The sequence below is a fragment of the Podarcis pityusensis genome (genome assembly GCF_964106645.2).
Source record: "Podarcis pityusensis genome assembly, chromosome: 8".
Classification (NCBI taxonomy): Eukaryota; Metazoa; Chordata; class Lepidosauria; order Squamata; family Lacertidae; genus Podarcis; species Podarcis pityusensis.
The window spans coordinates 56,668,396-56,687,507 of record NC_138033.1 but is presented as its reverse complement, the minus strand read 5'-3'; the positions used below and the strand labels follow the sequence as shown (position 1 = coordinate 56,687,507).

Genomic DNA, 19,112 nt, shown 5'->3' with positions numbered 1-19,112 from the left:
TGACAGCTCGCTGGAGGAGCAGCATTCCAGGGGGACGGGGGTGGGGAGTGGACTGCTTCCCTCTCCTTCCCTCTTAGGTTTGAAACAGATCCATCTGGGGCAAGAGGAGGAGACTTAATTTAGCACCAAACGGCCATGTTTGAACTTGAGGGGCCATAGTGTCAGGACTCCAAAGAGTGTGGGCTGGAGGCAGGGTTTCAGGAGAGTCACCCAGGAGAGGGGACCACTGATTTATGGGGTTTGCAGGGCAGGAGCCAGAGAAAAGGGAAGAGGCAGGGCAGTCCGAGATAGAAGAAGGTACTCCAGGTGTAGCAGAAGAAGAGGGGGGCTGTTCAGCCGACAGGTGGGTCAATAGACTCCCCTGCCCTGCTGTCTCCTAGAACCAGGAAGGGATTCAAGCAGGAAGAGCAGCAGCAACTACTATGCAGGAGAAGTCTCAGGTTATGGGTGAACCTATATCAGAAGAGGTGATATAAGCCAACAGTTGCCGCAACTGCTTCATAGCTCCTAGACCTTTGGGCAGTTGTGTGTGTGTGTGTGTGTTTATCCACAGCACTGTGGAAGCTGCTGTAAGCGCTTTTCTTGTCAATAAGGAGTTAACTATCAGAAATGTGCCTTTCTCGGGTAGGGAGGGCCAGGAAAACATAGTTAATTCATATGTTCTGGCATCTACTGAGACTCGCTGTGTGGCATGACATCATTGCACGGTACATTTTTCCACTCATGGCTTATGTCACTGGCTGCCACAGGCTTGGACAAGGGGACTCAAAGGTCATGCCATGTCATGCAACAGAGAGAATCAGTGTGGTGTAATGGTTAGAGTTAGGACCTAGGAAACCAGGATTCAAATCCCCACTCTGCCATGAATCCCACTGGGTGATCTTAGGCCTTTCTCTGTCTCTCTGTCTCTTTGTTTCTGTCTAACCTACCTCACTGGGCTGTTGGGAAGATAAAATGGAGAGGGGGGAGAAGTGTGTATGCTGCCTTGAGGTCTTGAGAAAAGGTGGAATATAAACAAACATTTTTTGCTGTGGTCCTGGGGCAACCAAACTAATGCTCTCCAGAGAGACATGGTCAATAGGGATTCCTACCACCCAGGAGGGGTGACAGCCCAAGCAAGGTGAGGCCAGGTTACCTAGGATGGCAGGGCTGGAGTCAGCACCTAGAAAGGAGATCAAGGTGTAATAAGTTCAGGACCATGGATAGTGGAGTGAGGTCAAACACCCAAGTTGTCTCATTGAGGGCCTGGAGCCTCTGGCTGAGGTTTATAGCAGGGCTTGGTAGTCCTTGACTGGATGCTTCACCCCCTGAGTGCTGCCTCCTGGTCTGTTAAAGGGACAGTAGCTTTTCCTGCAGCCATTGACTCCTTTGTAGTTATTGGGTTCTCAGCTGTGGGTATCTCTCCTCAACGTATTCTTAGTCTCACTTCATTTATGAATCTCTTCCTACAAAGCATCTCAAACTGATATTCCATGCAGATGTTGAATGCCAATGAGGACAGGAAAATAGTGGCCGTCCCATAGGGCCTGTTCAAGAAGGCTACTGTGGTCAATGGTATCAACATCTGCTGAGAGATCAAGTAAGAAAACAGAGTCTCACACACACACACCCCGGTCCTCTCCTGAGTTCTTGTGCAGACTGTGGACTCACCATCTGAAACTGGTGTCAGAGTTGTCTTCTCAGGGAAGTGGGCTCTGCTACCCACAGACCCACATGGAGAGGACCACAGAGTAGATCCATCTTATTAGAGCTGTGGCTGCTGAAGGACTCCATGGTCCAGGTCTGGGACCATGGCACCAATGTTGTTGAACTCCAACTCCCATCAACCCAAGCCAGCATGGCCAAAAATCAGGGATGAAGGAAGCTGTAGTTGGTGGACCCTGCATTGTGTGCCTCTATGCAAGACAACATGAGGGGGAACTGGGCAAGCAGCTGCCGTTTCCAGTGCCTACCATCACACCTGGCCCTTCCTGACAACCTCTGGCTTGTTCTGAAGCAAAGTCTACCAGCAGTTAAAGCCTTTTACTACAGAGGTTTTTCTACAGAGAGGCAAAAGTTTCCAGTCAATGCTGACGTTTTTAAAAACAAGCTCAACCCTCTCCAAAATATAGGCTTCTGTGGAGATCCCTCACTTGCCAAATACCCATGTTTTAAATAAAAGCTTGTATTGCAGTTACATGACCGCAGAAAGCATTTCAAACCAGTAAACCACTTAATCAGATTGGAACTGTGTGAACTGCAAAACCAGACAAGCCAGCATGAGGTGGGTTGTTTGTTCCTTTTAACACACACACACACAATTATTATTATTATTATTAGTTCAATCCTCGTAATCTGTTTTCTGTTTGAGCCCAATCTACCACAAGCCTACTCAAGTTGGTGAGAGTAGGCCCTAAACCAGGCAAGGGGGTGGTGGGAAACCTCAGGCTGAGGGCGAAATGAGACCTTCTGATCATCTGTGTCTGGCTCTCTGGACTTTGCTCAGGCCGCACTCCTCACTGGCCCTGCTTTGCACCACAAATGTTTTCAGCTGGCTGGACTGTTTATTTGAACTGAAAGACCACCTCTCGCTTGCCTGCATGCAGGATAGAGAGGTGTGTGTGCAAAAAACAGCTGTACAAATGTAAAAAATATGCTTGTCTCTGGCCCCAGCCACCACTAGCATGCAGCCCTTGAAAGGATACCCAGAGGGAAATGTGGCCCTTGGAGTAAAATATTGTCTTCTACATTGGGCATAGTCTGTTGTGTTCCTCCCCTGAGCTAAAGGCCAGCCGCCATGTTGAGTTCAATGGAGGAGGATGGCTGAACTGAAGAGGTGGATGAAGGACAGGTCAAAGGGCACCAAGTAAGGGCCCATGATGCAGGAACCTTGCTTAAATCTTGACAGATGGTCTACGCTTAAATACCTCCAGCAGAGAGGGGAGTGGAAAGAGGGAGACCGCCACCCCATGAAGCAGTGAAGCAGCTTCCACCATTAGGAAGGTTTCTCTTAAAAGTTTGGTTGAAATCTGCTTCCTTGCAATTTCTGCCCATTAGTTCTAGGCCAATCTTCTGGAGCCGCAGAGAAACAAGTCTCCTCCATATAAAGAATAAGATTTCCCATTGGCTCACCCTTGGAAGGAATGTTTGGTAACTTTATAGTAGTAGTGGGACAAAAGAAGGAATCTTCTTCGTACACCACTGCAGTGTCCCAGATTATAGTGCTTACTTCTAAAGGATGCCTCATTCATATTTGCTTTGAAGTCATACCTACATCTTGTCTGTGTCTCTTTGACTGTAGACTGATGACTCCAGTTCACCTAAATTTCTCTCTTACTCACTCACTCACTCACTCACTCACCCACTCACACACACACACTCTAAAATGGAAAGTTTCCAACACTCTCTTTTGGCCGTGAGACAAAGTACAGGTCCCCAAAGCAGAAACAAGGAGAGAAAACACTTGACATTCTCTGGACTCGTAGACGGAGGGCAAAGTGAGTGCTTGTCCAATCTGTTGAGCGCTTAATGACGTTCATTAGCCTAATACACAGCAGGCAGAAGTGCCCTCGTGCCTTTGATCACTCAAGTGGTCCTTCCAGTAAAGACTTTGGGAGCCAAAAACAGGCTCTTTCATCATAGGGGCTTTTCCCTGGCTTCTGTACTGATCAGAGGCGCAGATGCTCATCCCAGTGGAGAGATAGAAAAGGAAGGGGATGTTCTGGTCTATGCATTGTTTTAACCAACTGAGCTTATATAGGTGGTTGATTCAGGGCAATGATTTTCAATCCACATCTCCATCCCCCCCCCCCATTGTTAGGTGTAGGTATAATTTTATTTTTAGTAAAACGTTTCCATCCTCATGGTGCAAAAACCACCAGGGCATCTTGCACGGTTTAAAATAACAATATAATAACAGCAGTGCAAAAAATCAACCAAGGATGCTCAGGATCAGCAGCGAAAGCCTAATATAATGCATTTTCTGCCACACACTGGAAAAGCTTGCAGAAATAAGCATTCAAGATATTTGCCAGAGTTTCCCAGCTCACTGTCTGAAGGTGTATCTTCAGTATAATTTATGGAGATAATTTGTTCTGGATTAGTATACTCCTTAATGCTCTTCAACAACCCTACTTGCAGTTTTTGGGTGCTGTGAGCACGCTGTGACTTTTTAGCAGCTGTTCATAGGGAATGAGTGGAAAATACAAAATTTTGGGTTGGTAGTGTCATTGTATGGTTTAGTCACCAGGTGGCACTGAACTTAATCATATGTGGGTAGAGTCAGACGCAAACCCCTCCCAATAAGCCCTTTTCTAACAATGCTATATTAAAACGTTGTGTCGTTTTGCAGGTTGGATGGGTGAAACGACGGCCACCACGAGAAGCCCCACAAGTGGGGTGGCAAAATGAGAGGCACAAGTTTAGGTTAGCCGTAGTTTCACGGCAGGTTCCAGAATTTTTGGGACACAGATTTGCGTAAAGCTTGTGTTTGCTAATTTATATGTATAAATGCGAATTTAGAAATCATTGCTACAATTTACACAGGACCTGACAGCCCTTTGAAGAGTGAGTGCCTTCAAAGAGAGGGCTGTTCTTTGTAAAATAGGACACATAGCCACTCTAGAGGATGGGAAGGTTGGACATTTGTTAAGGCTCCAGGACTAGCAGAGGTCCCGCCACCCTAACATGGTTGTCATTTCCATGTTTGCAACCTAAGAATTCTCAGCCTGTTCCTGGTCAGGATCCCCCACCCAAAGGTGCCCAAGAGCCCACCTTAAAAGCCAGCACTGCATAGTTGTTCGGAGTCAGCCTTTACACACCAGGTGCCTTCCAGAAGTTTCGGACTACAATTCCTATTGGCCCCAGCCAGCTTCCTAGGGACATCTGGTTGGCCACTATGAGAATAGCATCCTGGACTAGCTGGGCCATTGGCCTGGTCCAGAAAGGCTCTTCTTACATTTTATGGGAACTGCATATGGATTCCCCTGGCAGGGGTAATCAACATAGCATCTTCCAGAAGTTGTTGGACTCCAACCCCCATCATCCTTGGCCAGCGCAGCACAATGGAAAGGGATGGTAGGCGTTTTAGTCCAACAGCATCAGGAGGGTACCACATTGGCTTCTCATCATGATCTGCAAGGGCTGTAGCTCAGGTGTAGAGCCATCTACCTTGCATGCAGAAGGTACCATGTTCAATCCCTAGCCTCTCTAGGTAGAGCTGGGAGAGTTCCCTGCTTAAAACCCGGGAGAGCTGTTGCCAGTCGGTATAGACAATACTGAGATAGATAGACCACTGGTCTAACTCAGATAGCTGCCTTATATTAAGTCCTTATGGATGTTGCCAGGTTGGCAAAAGAGAGCCTGTGTGGTGTAGTAGTTAAGAGCGGTGGACTTGTAATCTGGTGAGCTGGGTTTGCATCCCTGCTCCTCCACATGCAGCTGCTGGGTGACCTTGGGCTAGTCATACTTCTCTGACATCTCTCAGCCTCACTCACCTCACAGGGTGTTTGTTGTGGGGGAGGAAGGGAAAGGAGAATGTTAGCCACTTTGAGACTCCTTCAGGGGACTGAAAGGCGGGGTATCAAATCCAAACTCTTCTTCTTCTTCTTCTTCTTCTTCTTCTTCTTCTTCTTCTTCTTCTTCTTCTTCTTCTTAGCATTGATTGCACCCATCTTCCAATTCTGGTTGATCCTTTCCAGGTTTCATATCCAAGGAAATTAGTTCTCCTTTCTTTCCACTTTGCGCCCTACTTATTTTGTTTTACTTTTTGTGGCTGTCCTCCTCCCTCCCACCTCCTTTCAGCAACTTGATTGATCCTCTCCCCTTCTCCTGCCCCCCTCCAAGCCCCTCCTCATTTCTCCACATTGCTGGCTGCATATAGAACCCCCTGCTTAGCTTTAGCTGAGAGAAAATCAACTGCTCACAATTTCCCTCTGACAGCTCATACGAGAGCAAACATTTCCGAAGAGCTGAGAGTGTAGAAATTCAATCAGCGGCAAGAGAAGAAGACGAAGAAGAGGGGGGAAAACCCTACTGTGTTGCTCAGCTTTGCTTAGTGCTACAGCTCCCTGCTGGGCAGCAAAGCAATCCAGTTACAATAAATCCTTAAGAGCGAAGTCATTTGGGTAAAAGGAAAAACAAAAGCTGGTTTATACAAACTGATTGAAGTCAGGCCCTACCCCCCCCCTTCCCCAACTTCCCAATGAAAAAGGGAGTCAAGGCGCCGACTTCCTTGATAATTTAAAGAGGAGATTGGCTCCTTTCATCTTCCTTTAAGGGCGGGGCTCTTAATGTTGTGTTTGTTCAGGAACGTGAAGACTTTTCAAGTGAAGTTAAATGTCGCCACTTTGATGTCGGGAAGTGTTGTTGGCGCTCGCTCGCATTTAGGGAAGCGATGAGTAGGAACAGCGTTTCTCAAACTTAATGAAATTTGCACTGCGGCCCCAAAAACTTTCCTCCCATTGTCTCCTTCTGTGCTATCCTAACTGGAAGAATCTCATTGGATATACCTGTTTGACTCCTCCAGTTGCTTCTCTTCTTGTCCTCCTGCCTCCAGTGCACCAGCCTCTTTCCATGCTTAGCATCCTCATTATCTTTTGGCTTTTTGCTGTGCTGCCGTCATCCAGAGCATTGGCTATGTAGCAATGCCCGTAGCTCAGTGGCAGGGCATTTGCTTCACATGCAGAGGGTCCCATGTTCCATTCCCAGGATCTCCCAACTAGGCTTAGGAATATCCCTCTCTGAAACCCTGGAACACCATTGTCTGTCAGCATAAACCAGCCTTCCCTAATTAGGTGGACCTCTAGATGCTTTAGGCCAGGCATAGGCAACCTCAGCCCTCCAGATGTTTTTTGGGACTACAACTCCCATGATCCCTAGCTAACAGGACCAGTGGTCAGGGATGATGGGAATTGTAGTCCCAAAACATATGGAGGGCTGAGGTTACCTATGCCTGCTTTAGGCCATTGCTGTCCGAAAGGTATGGGGGTGGCTCCTTATATACGAAACCCAGCAAATTTGAAAAGCAAGCCTTATGTTCGGTTGTATCATTAAGCGGTAAACTACCTGAGCTGGCCCATTGGTTCCTCCTAACCCCCCCCCTCCCCACATGCTGAAAAGGCGTCAGTGATGCAAACAGAGATGAGAGCAAGGACCATGTGTTGTGGTGCTTGAAAGATTTTAAATCGCCTGAAGGAAAGTCCATTTTATTCTTCTTCTCATCCTCAGTTCTGAGAAACAACACTGCATCTTCAGCTCTTCTGAGGAGAGTTTCTGATTTACGTTCCTCAACAAAAGTGACACTTTATAATTAAAGGATTTTTAGTCAGTTTGTTAACCGATCAATTGAATTTGAATAAAATATGCACGGACGTGGTCTGACCTTATTTTTAGAGCTTTTTGAGGAGGTACTGAAAGAAATCTATCCTGGCTTGGAACTGAATAAATAAAAGTGGTTGTTCTTTGGTAGAAGGAATGGGTGCTTTTTCGTAGCACGGCCCCTATGTATAATTAATTACAAGGGGGGGGGGAGCTGGAAAAGCAAAATAGAGAGACAAGCATGTCCTCAACTCACTGCCTCACTGATAAAAACTGGTATCCACCAATTAATCAACTGTAGCTTTAGTTGATTAATCTGTTCAACCAGCTAAAGCTTGAAGCCCTTTGAGACATGCACACAAATTCACCAAAAAGAACAGGAGAACTCGGTATGGATACTTGCTGGATGGTTGATGTAATGAATATATATCGTCACATAACAGTTTCCCTGTTTATAATTGTGATTGCAACTGGTTGACAGTTTCCAGTCACAGGATTACTTCCAAAGTGAGCCCCACTCAAAAAACAAGCAATAAATTATCCACTCAAAGAACAAGCACTTTAAAAAAAAAGCCTTTGCAACCTGAGAAAAGAGAGAATGCATGCACTTTTGTAAACTTAAGAGAATTCTTAATTAAAAACATAAAATTTAAGCACTAAATAGCAAAATGCTATTTCTGAAAGGATTATATTCCACATTCAGAAACGTTATGGTACTTGATGTCAACCTTTTATAAAAATGGATGTCCTGATGTCACATGAGATGTCCTGATGTCACATTTTAAAATTCAATATTAAAACAAATATTGACAACAAAATTAAAAATACACAGGAATATATGGAGCGTCCTATGTCAAGATAATGCTTCCCTCTTAGGCAAGGAGCAAACTCATCAAAGGGAAGAAAATCCAGAAAGGGGTGTGCTTATCACCACACTTTGGGGAACATTGATCTAAAGCCAGAATGTGGAACTTTGTAGCCTCTTTGATGTTGCTGGACCACAGCTCCCATTATCTACCACACCATTGACCATGCTGACTGGGGCTGATGAGAGTTAAGTATCTGATTGGCCGCAAATTTTCCCATCTCATACCTAATGTATCAAATAACGCACCATATTTCCATAATCGGACCATAAGTTTCCAAGCAGTGGTTCGTGGTGGTGGTGTAGTATGAGATTATTCCTGCTTTTTGATGCTCCTATGTCATTCTTCACTCAAAACGACAGATGAAACAGTCATCAACAAGAGTGGAGAAGTGGCCCTGTTACCGCTTAGATGAACTTTACTTACAGACTTGGCAGTTGTTGTTGACCTGGTCTCTTATTAGATACTTCGAAATTTCTGTGACATTTATTGTAAAAAATAAGGAAAAAAGAAAGCACCGAATGCATTTTGATGTCTCAAATTTCAACCCAGGAAGCTTGTTCCGCCTCCTCAACTTTAAGCAGGAGTATTTGTGCATTGGGCAGAGAGAAAGAGGGTTGGTTCAGCTGCTACGAGTTGGTGAGATATTAAGATCCGTTGATAGACAGTTTATACAGAATAGCCTTTAGATGCCTTTTGCCCACATGTTCCTTTGACCACCACTCTTCCTGCTATGGCCTTAATGGCTAAGATGGATGCTTTGTGATTGTGGAGAGGCATCAGTGGGGCAGAGCTTGGGCTGTAATTAGTTTTCTCTCTTTCCTGCCTCCCCCAACACTTTTATTTGGGTCTTTTATATCTGTACAAATATAGGACAGGCGCCAAGTCTGAAGGATGCTGCTGATCGAGGTGGTGCGAGATGCAGAACCCTACTGTTTCAAACTCTGTGATCAGAGATGTCTTGATCTTGCAGACCTCGCACAGGCAAGCCTCCCACCGATTTCAAGGGCAGATTGGCCAGCGTCTGAACAGGAAGAAAAGGATGAAAGTTCTGCCCGGCCATGCAGTTTGATACCCCCCACTGGGAAACTGATGTAATCTTTATTTTTCTTCTCCCTACCCCCTAAAGCCCTGTCAGCAGCTCTTGGTGATTTCTGTGACTGGTTTTGGACCAAACAGAAAAGCAGACTGCTGCTGTCCATTTTTTAAAAGCACCAGCATTCTCTGCGAGTCTTACTTTAGTTCTATTTTTTTTTTTTTACTAGTGACAGCAGCTCCACAAGTTTTAGCTGTTGTTGGCCTTTGTTTGGGGCTGCAGTCACCCTGACATTTCCTGTCTTCTTTGGCCACATGCAGAGGTCTTAAAAAAGTGGATTGGACCAGGGCTGGGAGATGCTCAGAAGTGGCAAGAACCTTTCTTCCAAGTGCCTCAAAACTCTCTACAAGGAGAGAGAACAATTCACAGAGTTAGAGTGAGTATTGCAGGCCATCGACTCCAACAGTAAGAAGTGTCATGACATAGTGACACAGCATCAGCCTTGCATTCAGGAGGCTGCAGGTTCAATCCCTGGCGTCTCCAGGTAGCGCTGGGAGAATTCTTTTGCCTGAAATGCTGAAGGGTGACTGCCAGCCAGTGTACACAGTGCTGAGGTAGATAGGCCAATGGTCTGACTCAATATAAAGAGGCTCTCTGTGTCTGAATGCACCTTTTGATATGCAATCCTTTGTGCATTTACTCAGAAGTGAGTCCCATTGTGTTCAGTGTGGCTTACTCCCAGTTAAGTAACAGAACAAAAGTGAACCTTTAAATGGCGTAATTAAATTACTGAGGGGGTGAAGAGAGAGATTTTGAGAACTACGTTGTGCGAGGCACGTACTTAACCTATCTTAACACAGATTACTTTCTTCTCAACAGTCTTTAACCACTGTTAGTCAGTGAGGATTTTGTCAACTCTCATGCAATTTGAGTCTTTGTCAGCGGATCGCAAGTATGGAACCCGAGTGCAATAGTTTTAATTACAGGTTAAATAACTTGGAATATGAGTGGTAGCATAGTGTGTGTGTGTGTGTGTGTGTGTGTGTGTGGTGCAGAGCTTTACATGGATGGCAGGGCGGGCCCGGGGTGGGCAAGGTGAGGTGGGAAGGTCCACAGGGGCAGCAAATCCAGCCTCCAGTGAATCCAGCCTCACCCTCTTCTGCTTCCATGGTGGCGGCAGCAACTGTGGTGTTCTCCTTGGAGACTGGATCTGCCACCTCCTCGGCAGCCCCCACCCAATGTCACCTCTGCAGCAGCCTCTTGGTGAATAGGAGGCATTGCTGGTCTCCTCCCTCCCTTGTTCCCGATATAAGACTTTGCTCACCCATTCTTCGCTGACGGAGGGGGGGGGGAGCCTTTTGTGGTACTGCTCAGGTGCTGGCCCTGATGAATGGTGTGAAAGTAGCCAGACTCCAACAATATATGGAGGGCCACTAGTTCCCCATCCTGATGGTAAGGGTAAAGCATATGCATGTATTTACTTACAGGGGTTATATTCTGTGCAAACATTTGGCCTTTCTCCCCGCTCTCCACCCCAGTACCTCACATGTTCCCTGAACTACATAAATTCTTGGAATATATTAGTTGTAATGAGTTATGTGGGCATGGTTTCCCCCCTCCCCTTCTTCTTTGAAACTTCATGGCATTAACATCTGTTAGCTTTTAAGAGAGCAGAGATGCAGAAAACAGGGCTGGTGGTGGAGGGGGAACCGGGGTGGAGAGCAGGAGCAAAGATATTAAATTCTCTAGTAGGAAGTCTTGGTTTCAAAGTCTGAGGGTGGGGAGTTGGGATCGGCTAAACTTTTTTGTGTTTTAATGTGGTTCCTTTTAAGAAAATGCAGATAGCAGACCAGTCCTTGTATTGAAAAGCTCTCTCGCTCTCGCTCTCTCTCTCTCTCTCTCTCCCTCCCTCTCTCTCCCTCCCTCTCTCTCTCTCTCTCTCTCTCTCTCTCTCTCTGTGTGTGTGTGCTGAATTGCTGGCTTGAAAGAACTTTAGAGAATCTTTTAAGAGGAAGCCTGACACAATGCAGTTGCTCCAGGAATGCTCTAGCAGAAATAAGAGTTCCTTAATTTTGAAGGGGGCCAGCTGAAATGGGTCGTTTTGAACAAGAGAGCTTCTATAGAACACTCTATGTTGTTAACTTTAGGCATTCATACATGGAAGTTTTAACCCAACTGAACATCTTGACCAGGGCTGCCTCCAGGTCTGCTGGAGCCCTCTGTGTCCCTCCAGTGGGCCATCATGCTGGAATTTCACTGTTGACCTCCTCCTCCGTCTCCTCCTGGTAGCCAAGGTCTATCTTGGCAGACATTTCCATTGGCTTTTCTCCTCTGACTGGCATTGGACAGCTGCCATTTTAATTTCCACACAGTTACTCTGGTGAAGCTGAATGCTGGAAGATCCAGGACAGATAAAAGAAAGTACTTCCTCATTCAGGGCATAGTTGGAACTCACTTTCACAGGAGGCAATGATGGCTGCCAACTTGGATGGCTTTAGAAGAGGACTGGGCAAAATCATAGAGGAGAGGGCTGTCAATGGCTCCTAGAGGCGCAATGCTTGCTGTATGTTCGGCCTCCATGGTCAGCGGCAGTAATGCTTCTTAATACCATTTGCTAGAAATTGCAGGAGTGGAGAGTGCAAGTTTGCTCAGGTCCTGCTTGCGGGCTTTAAATTGAAGTGTCTGGTTGGCCATTGTGAGAACAGGATGCTGGACCGGATGTGCCATTGGCCTGATCCAGCAGGCTCTTCTTATGTTCATATGTAGTGTCTCTGGGACACATCATAATTTCCCAGAAAGGTGGCCAGCTTTAGGTGATCCAGATTTAATTATTTGTGTAAAGATGGGGAGTAGGGAAATATCAGTAGCAACCCTTGGCACTGGAGCACCTGCCTGGGAATGCCACATGGTGGCACTTTGCCCGACAAGGGATCCACGTGATAGCCTTTGGATCTGTGTGCAGCTGCCCTTCATTGTAAGTCACTGGATTTCAGGTTGATGCATTGCCCTTCAAACTGTTTTCTGACCCCACCCGTCCAGGCTGGCCATTGGATCTTTCAGGGCAGGAAGAATTATGAAAGAGCTTCCTGGTTCACTTAAGTCTTCCTGGGCATTGAGGAACCTGTGGCTTTCCAGAGAACGTTGGCATGGCCACTTTGTTGAGGATGCTGGGAGTTATAGCCTGGCAACATCTGGAAGGTACTAGATTCCTCATCCCTTCCATGTCCTTTGGTCCAGACTTGTAAGCTTGCTCCCGGATCCTGCATCTTGCTTTGCCCTTTGGTCTTGATTCCTGGCACTAAGTCTCTGACACCATCCCTGTCTCGTCTCAGATCATTGCCTCTGGCTCAGCTCTGCTGTAACATTTGTCCCAGTAATGCACACTTGTTGAAACTAGAAAATGGGGGTTCACAACTTGTCAAAAAACCTGTGATCTCCTTTCAATATCTCCTGGTGGAATGATTCATTCCACCCAAGGGCTGTAGCTAATGGGTAGAGCATCTGCTTTGCATGAAAAATGTCCCAGAATGCCCGGGGGTCTCCAGTTAGAGTTGAGAGAAAACCCTGTCAGAAATGCTGGAGAGATGCTGGCAGTTGGTGTAAACAATACTGAGCTAAGCAGACTAGCTAGGTACAAGGTAGCTTGCTATGTAATTATTTACGTAGTTTCTATCCCACTTGCCTTCCGTGAAACTCATGGTACCCTGATCAGACATTGACCAGACCTATTGCTGCAACTTTCACTTTTAGATGTTATAAAAGAGGGCTTCAAATGTTTGTGGCAGGTGTTAGGAGGCAGTCAGGGCAAAACAGAAAAGGCTGCCCCTCCACTGCCCCCCATCTCCTCCTTCACCCCCTGCTGCCATCCCACCACCACCTGAGGCAGTCCGGGGAAGCCCCAGCACACTGAAGGGGGCGGGGGATGGGCAGTGGGGGAGAAGGAAGAGGTAGGCCACAAGTGTGGGAGGTGGTGAGAAGTATGATCCTGCCCCCCATCTACTGTCCCTCCCAGCTGATATTCAGAGAACATGTCAGCAGGACATGTGGGCCAGTGGCTCTCCAAAGCTTCAGACCAGATGCCTTTCCCAGCCCTACCCTGGGGATGCCAGGGATTAAACCTGGGACTTTCTGCATGCAAAGCTGATACTCTGGCCCTTCCTCAATAGTGTCTTGTCTGTAAAAAACAAAACAAAACACCATAGTAGTGAAATCTGGAATTCAAGCGTGGCTGTTTAGCTCCTTTCAAGCTTATGTGCCAGTATAGCTTTTGTCTTCTCCATCCTTTTCGTCTCAGCTTTCTCTCCCACCGGCTCAGGGCAGCTGCCTTGCATATTTCTGAACGTAGGAGGGGAGGGGTAGGAGAGGGGGGAAATACTCTATGTCTTTTTAAGTTATTGATGTTCCTATTTCTTGCTGGGATCACTCTTGGTTTGGATGGGTCGAACAAGCTGATGATGTCAAGATTTTTGTGTGTGGAGGGGGGTTATATTCCCTCCTTCTCTACTCCCCCCCACCCTGGTGCAGCTTCCTGTCCCATTGAAATCCTGAGCTGCTCTGGAAAGGAGGGTGTTGACATACCTGGGCTTGCAGATTGGGGACAGGAACTCCAGGAGTGGGAGAAAGGGAGGGCGGATATTGCTGCCTGTGGAATGCAAAGCCATCTGTTCAACCAGCACCCTCTGCTGACAGATTTATGGAGCAATGTTATCCTGCCCCATGGAGGTTGCACACCTGTGTTTCGTTGCAAGGGAGGGGGGAACCAGGGCTAAACAGCATTTGTCCCCTTACAGGGGCGAAGGGAACAGGATATATCCTTGCAGCCTACCAACAGTATGATGTGAGAATAGATCGCACCTGCCGGGTCTGACCAAGATTAGAACTAACGTGTTCTGCACATTGTGGCCAGTCACTTAATGCTGCCAAGAGAAGCCTAGATTAGATAAGCAGTTGTGTTATCCTCTCAAGTTCTACTGTTGCTCTACCCACCCAGTCTCCACTTCATCTGTTTCCCCACCCCACCCCTGGTCTGGCAAATCTGCAAATTCTACTAGTCTTCACTTGGGCAATAGCCAAATATTGACCTTCTCTGTGTGACTCTCCAGGTGTGATTCCTACCCCCCCCCCATGCAGGTACCTGTAGTACCCAGTTGTTTTGGACTCCCCTCCAGTCTTGCTGGCCTGCCTTCCATTCCTTGGCCAAGCCTCTTGCCACGAGCATTTCAGCTCTGGCTCCATTCCACTAGGGCTCTTTGATCAATGCCAGCACTGTTTGCTTCTGGCTGCGTCCGGTGTAGGCAGAACATCTGTCTCTTGCCCTCGTACTGCTCCCCCTCTTCTGCTAGCTTGCTTATAACAGGTGGGGCGACCCGGAAGCCTGCCCCAATCCTCTTGGTCTCTTCCGCCCTCCCAGCTCAGTGGAGAGAGGGCCCTGATTCCTGTTTTTGATTATCTTATGTGAAAAATCACCTTGAGACAGTGGTTTAGATGGCAATTAATAAATCAAGGGTAATAATCATAATATAGTCTTCTTTTTAAAAGGCTGAGGACAGGTGGGTTGTGCAGAAATTACCTTGCCTTTTATTTCAGAATGTTGCAGAATAGTGTTGTGGGTGGCAGCTTCCTAGTGTTGCCTAAGGGCCCTGATTCAGGGAAATTTAAGTTTGGCAGTGTAACCTAATACATGTCTATTCAGAATCAGTGAGTTCACAGGGGCTTATCATTCCCAGGCGAATAGCACTGCAGCCTAAGCCCCATTAGTTTTGATGGAACCTTAGTGCAACTTGTTTCCCTCTGGATCCGGGCCTTGGTACATCTTCATAAAGAGGGTGCCGGGTTAATTTATCAATGGCAGCATATGGGCCCATGCAGCTTCCTCCTCCATTAATAAATAAACATTTCCTCCTTATGGTTCTTAGCATAATAGTAGCATATATTGTCTGGCTGCCCGCACAGCCCTATTAAATAAATGTCTGTCTATCAGAGATAATGCATGCCATAATCAGACTGGCATGAAGGAGCAAATTTAATTGACAGCTGATGACTTCTAGCTGTCTAGCTGTGTCACTGAAATTTACAAAGGCTGCCACGGTCTTTTTAGGGGGGAGGGTATTCAGTTAGTGGGCCACTAATATACATGCATTGCTGCTCTTGCAAAGTCAGTCAAACCACTGCTTGGAAGTTGTGATTATAAAAAATCATCTGAGGATTGGGGGGGGGGGGAAGGGGGGAAATAAATAAATACAAAAAGTCTGAATTGTCAATAATTATGAGCTTGCTACCTACATGAACTTAAAGCAATGCAAAAAGTGATAAGCAAGAGCTCTGTGGTTTTGTTTTTTTAAAAAGTACATAAAAACCATGTGATGGTTAAAAACATTGCTTAAATTGGCATATTAGTTGTATGGAGAAGTGCCGATGAGTTGTTTGCATTATTATTACTATTTAAAATAGAGTCTTATAATAGTATGCTATAAACAGTGGTTTTAATTAGCATGGTTCTTCATGTTGGGTGTGTTCCTAGAAATTCAGAGTGTGAAGTAATGAGACCTCATCTGCACTATGCATTTAAAGCTGTATCTTACCACTTTAAACAGTTAATTGCTTTCCCCAAATCATGGGAAGTGCAGTTTGATAAGGGTGATTTAACAATAAATCTTCCCAGGGAACTCTGGGAATTTCAGCTCTGTGAGTAGGGTAGAGGTCTGCTTACAACTCTCAGCACCCTCAGCATTAGCCACAATCCATATCTATCCTGTAGCCACATTCATACTATACATTTAAAGCACTGTGATGCCAGTCACAGCTTCTCCCCAAAGATCCTGGTAGCTGTAGTTTGTTAATGGTGCCATGAGTTGTTGAGGGACCCTTATTCCCCTTGCAGAGCTACAATTTCCAGAGTGGTTTAAAAAATCCCTCTTCACGGGGAATTCTGGGATCTGTAGCTCCTCGAGAGGAATTGAGACGCTCATAACAACTCCCAGCCCCCTTAACAAACTACACTTCCCAAGATTCTTTGGAGAAAGCCATGGCTGTCTAAAGTGGTATGATACTGCTTTAAATGGATAGCTTGGATGGGGCCTATGTCTCAAGTATCAAAGGCCAGGGTAAAGTGTCTTTAGCATTCAATGAAAGCTGTATAATGAAGGTGCTAGATCAGGGGTCAGCAAACTTTTTCAGCAGGGGGCTGGTCCACTGTCTCTCATACCTTATGGGGGGCTGAACTATATTTTTTTTTTGGGGGGGGGGGAATGAACGAATTCCTATGCCCCACAAATAATCCAGAGATGCATTTTAAATAAAAACACACATTCTAGTCATGTAAAAACACGCTGATTCCTGGACCGTCTGCAGGCCGAATTTAGAAGGTGATTGGGCTGGATCCAGCCCTTGGGCCTTATTTTGCCTACTCATGTGCTAGAATGCTTAACTGTGGGGAGGGAATTCCACAACCTTGTGTGTGTGGCGTTGTCGTTTTAAACCATGTGTTTGGTTTTATAAATGCATTTTTAAAAACTGTTATTATACATGGAGCTGTTTTATGTATGTTTTTATTGTAAATTGCTTTGGGGTGCCTTATGGCAAGTGATTCTAAATGAAATTATTATTGTTATTAATAATAACAGTTGCGCAAAAGATGCCATGTTTAGTATAGGCCTTTATGATGATATCTATGCAAGTCAGTCAAGGGCCTGGAATGACATGGCTGACATCTGGTGTTTATGGGTAACATGCATTATATGGGGTCACATCTGTTCCATACATCTAAAGCATATTGGAAGCATTCTGCTACCCCGCTCCCCCCAAAAGGATCCTAGGAACTGTAGTTTACTTCTCACAGAACTACAATTCCCAGCACCCTTAACAAACTACAGTTCCGAGGATTGTCTGGTGGGAAGCCATGTGCTTTAAATATATGGTGCAGTTTTGACTGGACTCAGGACCAGTTGGTGAACTGCAGAGAAGTTTCCAGAATTGTACTGAGCTGGATGTGTGCTCCATCTCCTCGGATGCAATTTTGGCACGTATTTCCAGATTAATGTAATCTAGAAAAATTGTTGTGCAACTTAAAAGAATAGCCGTCTTGCATATTCGTTCATCTGCTAATAGCTCCCCTTTGTTGTTTTATTTACATTTTTTACAGGATGCAGCTGGTGAAGTTTACAGGGAGGCAATTGAAAATGAACACTTTCACCTGGAAGGTACCTTTTTAAAATATATAAATTACTATGATTACGTTTTAAGAAAAAGCAAAGGAGACTTGTTCTGTGCATATTCAAGAGATGTGTGTATAGGCATGTATCTGTATAGGCAGGTGGGTAAACCAAACATCCCCCTGAAGTTTCCTTGGTCAGCCAGTGAAAGGTTTGTGTGGCCTTAATTGCAGAGAGTCCCTTCAAGAGTCCTAAGGCCTGGAGTTTTTGCTTCTTGTAAGAACCACTGGTATATGTCCGATCAAAGATGTAGGTCACATCCGCAACCATAAGTCTAACACACTATTATAAAACTTTAATGGTCGTGGCTTCTCCCAAAGAATTCTGGGAGCTGTAGTCTATTAAGGGCATTGAGAGTTGTTAGGAGGCCTCAATTTGCCTCTCAGAGCAACAGCCCTGAGAGTGAATTAACATAAGGTTACCAGACATCCCCATTTCCCGGGGACAGTCCCCGGATTTACAAACCAGTCCCCATACAAAATCCATTTTGTATCCATCCAAGTTGAAAAGTGTCCCTGGATTCATTGAAAAAAATCTGGTAACCTTAATTTAACAGCCAGTCCCTTTTGTCAGGGAACTCTGGAAAGTGGAGCTCTGTGAAGGGAATAAGAGTGTCCTACCAAATCTCAGCACCCTTAGCAGACTACAGTTCCCAGGGTCCTTGGGAGGGATGCCATGACTGTTAAAATGGTATCATAGTGCTTTAAATATATGGTGCAGATGTGTCTATAGTCAACAGTAAGAACAAATTGTAACAACAACAACAAAAATGTTGCTGAGTATCTTCCTCAGAAGGATTGTTTCAGGTCAAGGTTCCAGCAGTCATTTTATCCTATCAAGGAATTTTGCTATTTTCCCCCCTATTTTGTAAAACAAACAAACAAAAAACAAAAACAAAAAACTACACCCTAAAGAGAAACATCCCAGTGTCCCAGTGTACCTTTTGTGGTGGTTGAGCATGCAGATGGTTTGACACACTTTTTGGCAGGATTTCTTTCTTTTCTTTTCTTTTCTTTTCTTTTCTTTTCTTTTCTTTTCTTTTCTTTTCTTTTCTTTGGTTTTTAAAACGTGTTGTGGATTTTTTTGCACTTCCTGCCATCCTAAAGCTTCTCCCGAATGTACTGATACCTCCCTCCTTTTTATCAACTGCCCAATTGGGCTAAAAAGCTGTCAGTACTCAGCACCTGAGTTTGCTGTAAGAGGGGGCAATTACAAGCAGAAAGAAGCCTGTTAAAAGGGGTATGTGGAACAACACTGCGGTGCAAATTTCCATGCACCTTTATGGTATGAAACACCAGCCTTGAATATCTAAATCACTGTATGGCCTTGAGCAGTGGCATTATAGAAGGCGCAGTGAAAAAGCCCCCTTAAGTCTAACGTAATACGCAACACCCGATATCATCAAACTAGGTTGCCAGCAATCTTCTCTGTTAGGCAGTGGAACACCTTTTCTTGGTATTGCTTATGTACAAGAAGTCTGATGGACATTGTTGAAAGCTGTGGCCTTTTCATGCAGAGAAGTGTTTTCCCTCGCTGGATTCCCTTGCAGTTGCAAGGCAAGTAGATGGTTCCTTTCTTGTGGCTTCCTTGTTCTTTCTGTTTGAATTGGTTCCTCTATGAAGTAGTGCTTTGATGTTCCACAAGCCCACCCACAGTTATTCCAGCAAGGAATAATCTACCAGCATCACTCCCACAAGAGGTAAG

The 19,112-nt window shown here is 45.5% G+C and overlaps 1 protein-coding gene across 3 annotated transcripts in view; it reads left to right on the top strand.

Moving 5' to 3' along the window:
* The window catches only part of NKD1 (NKD inhibitor of WNT signaling pathway 1), a 125,059-nt gene that overhangs the window by 53,675 nt on the left and 52,272 nt on the right, over nucleotides 1-19,112 (top strand). For 2 of the 3 annotated variants that reach the window (XM_081015548.1, XM_081015547.1), the window contains exon 4: nucleotides 17,339-17,396. In XM_081015548.1, the coding sequence (XP_080871674.1) occupies nucleotides 17,339-17,396 (58 nt within the window). Of the gene's footprint in view, nucleotides 1-16,262; nucleotides 16,302-17,338; nucleotides 17,397-19,112 lie in introns of those variants that run through there. The other variant, XM_081015549.1, reaches the window with a different exon arrangement.